At 47.0% G+C, this 6,384-nt stretch overlaps 1 protein-coding gene across 1 annotated transcript; it reads left to right on the top strand.

Moving 5' to 3' along the window:
- The first annotated feature begins 5,395 nt into the window (after positions 1-5,395).
- Positions 5,396-6,106, top strand: LOC122672209. Its single transcript, XM_043869704.1, has one exon. It carries the CDS (start codon positions 5,396-5,398, stop codon positions 6,104-6,106), a length of 711 nt encoding a protein of 236 aa, XP_043725639.1.
- Positions 6,107-6,384: the final 278 nt, after the last annotated feature.

Raw genomic sequence — 6,384 nt, 5'->3', positions numbered from 1 at the left:
TGTGGTGAGATGGGGACAAAATAGGAATGATAAATCTCCAAAATTTCAAAATCCTTCTCTCCCTTGAAACTGTGTAAGTGGGTCCCATGGTGATTTTCTCTCTCCTCTAAAAGTGAAAAAAGCAGAAAGGGGGTCTTTGCATGAGAGAATGTCAACCCTTAATCATGATTGTCTTCTTTGATGCCAAATATACCCCTGGGAAATCGTAGACTGGCCCAGGCTTGCATTCCAGCTCATTTCTAGCCCATTATTCTTTTCTGGCCCAAAAAGAATAATCATATGTATGGATGTCAAAACTAATGCATACTTTTAATGCATCATGTCCATCTTGCTCAGAATTTAGCCCTCTTCACAACCATGAAAAGAAAGTGGACCACTTTACGTGTAAAGATGAAGATATGGTGCTTGATAGTCCAGAACAGCCTTTAAGCTCACAAATGGACCTAAAACCTAAAAATGACATAAAATACCCAAGGTTGCTCCATTCTAAGTATGTAAAATACATGCTTTATGCCCTAAGATTTCACACATAAATGTGCTCATCAGAAGGCAAGGAGGAGAGAACGAAGGAGAGGAGAGGAAGGATTGGAGGATACTTGGACCCACCCTTGCAAGCTCAACCATTGGAGTTCCCTTTTGTCTTAGGTAAGTGCTTGAACCCGTCTTCTTCCCTCTTCATTTTGAGTTTTGGAATATCCTTGGGTTGGGGATGACCTAGGGTTCCACTTGGAACCTAAGGGAAGGTTGTGGACATGTAAGTAAACCCTTTGGGAGGTCAATGCCATCCTCCTTAATGCCCCATTGGCACCCCTCCAACCTTATTGTGAAACCTGAGGTTTCAAGCCCTAGAAACCCTATATTTGTACTTTGAGGGATCTACCCTTTGAATCCCTTCATCCCATAGTCTAGGTAATGTTCTTTGACCCTAGGAGACCCTAGGACATCCTTCTCGAAGGCCTTGGGGCATTGAAATCCAAACTGAATGGATTGGGGAGAAGTGGAGTTTGAATTCTTGGGTTTGGCCTCGGGCTGAAGCAGGGGTAGATTTAGTTACTGATGCACTGCCCCTAAATCCATTCGATTCCTAAGGTGTTATGTTGGGTGGAAGCAGGCACGGATGCAAGCAAATGCCACCACTCTTAAATTCGTTCATTCTTGTAGAGTGGGCGGACGTAGGTCCGGATTCACTAATATGCATCCGTCCCTAAATCCGTTTGATCCCTGAGGCTTATAGCTGGGTGGATACAAACACGGATGCAAGCCATTGCCACTGCCCTTAAAACCATTTGTCGCTGTAGAGCGGGCGGACGTAGGGCCGGATTCATTATTATGCATTCACCCCTGAATCCGGTGCTCAATCCAAGGCATTTTGCCCAGGGTAGACGTAGGGGCGGATTTAGTTGCTGATGCAACCGCCCCTAAATCCGTTCGTGCTCTGTTGTGCTTTCTTTAAGGTCAGTCCTTGGGAACCTTCTTGAGACCCCCTCTACTCTTCCTAAAACCTATTCTCACACATCCCTAGGAAACAAAACGCCTATGGTGAGGCGTGTTGGGCACCGATCGGTCGATGAACCTTAGCATCGATACGTGAACTATTAGGTGAGTGGGTTCAGGTTAACTTATTTTGGGAATGTTTTTGCATAATAATATGTATGTTTGCCATCTATCATGCATGCTTCATTTTGCATATTATAACTATGATGGTTAACAAGTGGTAATTGATATTGCTATGCGATTGTGAATGATATTGTGTAGGTTGAAATACGGTGGTCGGGGATGCCGACACCAGAATCGTGTGAATTATATTGTTGTTATATGATACATTGGCCTGCCATGTATCGTATCATGCTGGTACCCGGGTACTAGATGGTAATGGACTTTGATACGCCCGAATACCTCTTGGCACGATAGTTATCATATAGTATACTTGTAGTTAGGGTTATGTTCCCTTTGCTACGACCCTTACCAACAAGGGTTTAGGTGTTGGCTAACTAAGCCCCCCTGTGTGCCTGAGGAGCTGTATGAGGCTAGGTAAGGGATGACCATTGGTTATCGGGGTCTACCACTAGGTGGTCTGTGTGCGTGTATCATTATTGGCATGGGCTCCAACATAGCAACTGAGGTTGCATTGCAGTGATAAGATACGTGATCTGCTATGTATTTCCCGAGTTGTTACAGTAACATGGACCTAGTGACTTAGGTTACTTACTAGGTGGTAGTATGTTAATCGATTTATGCATTATGGACTATATGTTATTGCTTGCGTGTTCATGATTGGGTCCTCATTATTCATAATAAGTGTTACATAATCTAAGTTTTTAATTGATTATCTACGAATAAATTAATACACTTTTGTTATTTATTTTGATAACAGGATTCCAGGGTTAAGCTAGCGATTTACGAAGAATTAGAGTTAATTATGCATCAAAGTAGATTGCTGGGAACTATAAGAGTTCAGTTTTCCTTATGGCTCAGATAGAAGAGTACAATGAGGGCAAATTTGGTATGTCACAGAGAAGCTTGCATGAAGGGTAGAAGCGGAATTTCTAGGAAGAAGATTGGTCCCCAAGCTAATTGATTCTAGCTAAAGAATGCAAAAGAATCTTTTTAATTACTATGTGAGGAGGAGTTCTAGTGGAATGCGATTTCTTCGACAATTATTTTTGCAAGTTAAAAAATGATTGTGTGGTTTTGTAGCCAACGCTTGACCAAGGCCAATCTAACACCATCTAAGCTATCTTAGCATTCAACCAAATTTCCGCCATTTTCAGAGCGTGTTGATCTCCACCGCCATGGTGTGAAGCCTCCCTTTCCCCTCTCTTTAGCTTTGCTCTGGGCCTGGTTCGAGGTAGCCTTTCCCCTCCATCTCAGTAGACGCTGGTACAACAAACGATGGAGAAATTCAACGAGGAGTTCCTTTTCCATCTCATGATACTTGTACTAGAACATCTCTTACCTACAACCCTCATATTTGCTTACATGTGTTTAGAGCTTTTTGTTGCTTTGATTCTGTTTGCTACCCAGGATCAATAGACTGGTGTCCCTTCACTTTCCCCACTCTACCTCGCTGTTGCTCTGTCCTCGTCTCTCTCAACCCCAGAAACTTAGTTCGACCTTCCCCAATCCCTATCCTTAGCACCTCTGGACGCCATCTGCCATGGATGGACACCCACCCCTTCTTCCAGCCCCTCCAAGCTATACCATACCATTCACACACCCCTCAGGAAAAACACCACATATATCCCCATCACCAACACCTACAGACCCTGATTACGAGACAGATGATGACTCGTTTTCCCTAGACGATGATATAGAAGATCGCCTGGCGCATTCCTGGGAACTGACACACGTTGGCCAAATCCTAGAATGAAAAAGGTACTGCCCCCAAGCCGTTACTGAAGGACTCACTAGAGCATGGAACTCCAAAGAAAAGGTCGAGGCATACCCCCTGAAAGAAAGGGTTTATACCTTCCACTTTCAACATGCCCTAGATCTATGCAACGTCCTAGAAGAGGGCCCCTGGGCTGTTGCTGGCAATCTAATCGTCCTGGAGAGATGGAATGATAATGAGGAGTGGTCTTTTGATGGATGTGATTTCTGGACCTGTTGGGATATGGAAATGAGCTAGATAAGGACGAGCTATAGAGGTCGTGAAGGCAGGTCCAGGCCACGAGCTCGTCGATTGCAAGCACGCGCACCCCACCTTGCACCGGGAGCGCATAACTCGTCATTTCATGGGATAACACCAAGAAAGAAGGGGATAACCCTTGCGGCTTACGTAAGTCACTATGAGTCTATCATGGACCAACAGGGTCCGAGACTTTCGCCCACGTCACGCCTAATCAGGCGCATGGGAAGCAACGGATAAACATTATCTCTGAATTACACTTTCCAACAGCCTCACTCCACTCTGGGATTCCAGCTTTCCAATTCAGGCACAACTCGAACTCTCCACCACCTTAAATCAGGGAGGTAACACACTTCTAATCCATCTGAACACTCATTGAATTGACTATTGCTCAGAGATCTAACTTAAGCATCAGAGTGAGATCACCGACGATGCTTGGTACTCTCTGCTAATTTCTATCTTGCAGGAAGAGCTCGCTCCAGCAGGATTTCTGACACAATAGTTTGGCGCCGTCTATGGGAACGATACAATTCTTAAAGCCTTAGACTCTCTATCCGACTGAACTTGAGATCATGGCTGGAGAAACAAATGTCGTTCCATCCAATACTCAGGACCCACCAGCCATAGAAAATCCGATGACTCATCAGGTGACAAAGAGCACCCGCAATGGCGGGAATGTAGGGAAGAAAACACAACAGTGGCAGACAGCAACCGCACCCGTCGATCCACTGCTACCAGCAGCAGGTTAGGCAGTGGGAACCCAACCATCGAAAGCAACAAAGACTGGCCAAAACATAGTACAGGATGAAGGCCAGTCTAGCCGCGGCATCCAGGCGTTACCACCCCTGCCACCGCTGCCTCAGGGATTTGGCCTGGAGACAGATCCTAGTGCACCTACCAACGTCGGCCAAATCCAGGATCTGCAACAGCAAGTCCTCAATCATAATGGGGTCCTAAGGGATGTAGTTCATAAGATGCAGGCATTGAGGGCAGCTACTGTGGTGGCTGTTGTGGCCGTAGGCACCAGTGCCACCTCTAGCATCAGTACAGCCTTCGGTTCTCCTAAGGACTACCCAAGAAAACCCGAGGCCAGCAAGAGATGACACGCGAGCATCAGGGAGTACAGTAGGGTCATCGCACCCATCCAGGTGAGAACCACCTCCTCTGGGAGTAGTATGTACGGGGAATCTGCCTACCAGGAGCAGACCCTTATGCGTGGGAGAACAGTCAATCTCCACCGGACAGAGAACTCACAGCTGGTCTGAAAGAACTCATTCCAGGGCCTCAGACATGCACACTGATTGGGTAGACCAACCAAAGTTACCCTGCCAAGACCTCAGAGACGAGTTAAAAGCACGTCATGCAAGCGTTGACGTCGTCAACAACCAGATCATAGAAAGTGAGCTTGACCATAAGCTCAGAGAGATAAACACAAAGATAGCGGCCCTGGAGAGGGGGACCGCCCTAAAAGAAAGTTTTAGATCGGGCCAACATCCTTTCATGGTTGGACTCATGAGGGCTGAGCTACCTAAGGGCTTTAAACCCCCCACATTCGAGGCTTATGATGGGAAGGGCGATCCTAATGATCACATCAGTTACTTCAACGCCATGATGACGGTCTACGATGGGTTCGACGTAGTGTCTTGTCATTCTTTCCCCACCTCTCTCAAGGGACCCGCAGTGCTGTGGTTCACGAAACTGAAGCCCAACTCGATCCGAAGCTTCACAGAGTTGGCCAAGGCCTTTGTCAGCCTCTTCTAGAGCAGTATGAAGCAGAAGAAAACCGCAGCCAACTTGCTGGCCGTCAAGCAGCGCTCTGAGGAGTCCATCAGAGATTATATCGCCCGCTTCATCGCGGAGAGCTTAGAGATCAAGGACCTGGACGATGCAATGGCCTTCAACGCCTTGCACAATGGAGACACCAACCACGACCTAGTGAAGTCTCTTGTACTGGACCCAGTGACGACCATGCCACAGCTACTGGATCGCTGCTACCAATACGCCAACATGTTCGATATCATGAAGGCAAGAAAGGTAGTGGATGGCAAAGTCCCAGAGAAAACGAGGGCAAGCGAGAAGGATGAGAAGAGGAAGGACACCAAGAGAGCGAGGTCAGACAGGGACCAAAGCCCTGACTACACCCCGCTCAATACCACCAGGACCAAGATCCTCATAGAGGTCTACGACCGGGGCCTACTGTATTGGCCTAGGCCAATGTTCTCAAATCTTGAGGACAGAAACAAGAACAAATACTGTAAGTTCCACAGGGCTGTCGGGCATGACACTGAGAACTATAGACAATTGAAGAGAGAAATAGAAGATATGACCCAGCAGGGTCACCTGAAGCGGTATGTGAAGGAAGACACAAAGGACAATCCTCGAGGTCGTGACCCCATAAGAAACGACTGGGGAAGGGATGACAGAACTTGTAGAGGAGACGATCGAGATCGCCAAGGTAATCGACTAGACGATCAATGAGAGGTTCACAGAAATCAAGATGAGACCAATACGTCCACTGCACCTACCATTCTCACCATCCTAGGAGGGCCAGGATAGGAGTCAGCCCACAGAGCCCAGGTGGAAAGTGAGGTTTGTGGCCGTGGCTGAAGTCCCAGAAAAGAAAGTATGCACTGAGCCCGTGATTACCTTCTCAGACAAAGACATGGAGGGGCTGAGCTGGCCACACGAAGATGCTGTCGTGGTTCAGGCAGTTATAACCAATAGACCGGTTCACAGGATACTGGTGAACACGGGGA

Source organism: Telopea speciosissima, chromosome 8 (assembly GCF_018873765.1).
Source record: "Telopea speciosissima isolate NSW1024214 ecotype Mountain lineage chromosome 8, Tspe_v1, whole genome shotgun sequence".
Lineage (NCBI taxonomy): Eukaryota > Viridiplantae > Streptophyta > Magnoliopsida > Proteales > Proteaceae > Telopea > Telopea speciosissima.
This window is presented reverse-complemented; position numbering and strand designations above follow the sequence as displayed.

Coding starts and splice junctions, on each gene's coding strand:
- LOC122672209 (XM_043869704.1), top strand. CDS start 5,396: ATGAAGCAGAAGAAAACCGCAGCCAACTTGCTGGCCGTCAAGCAGCGC.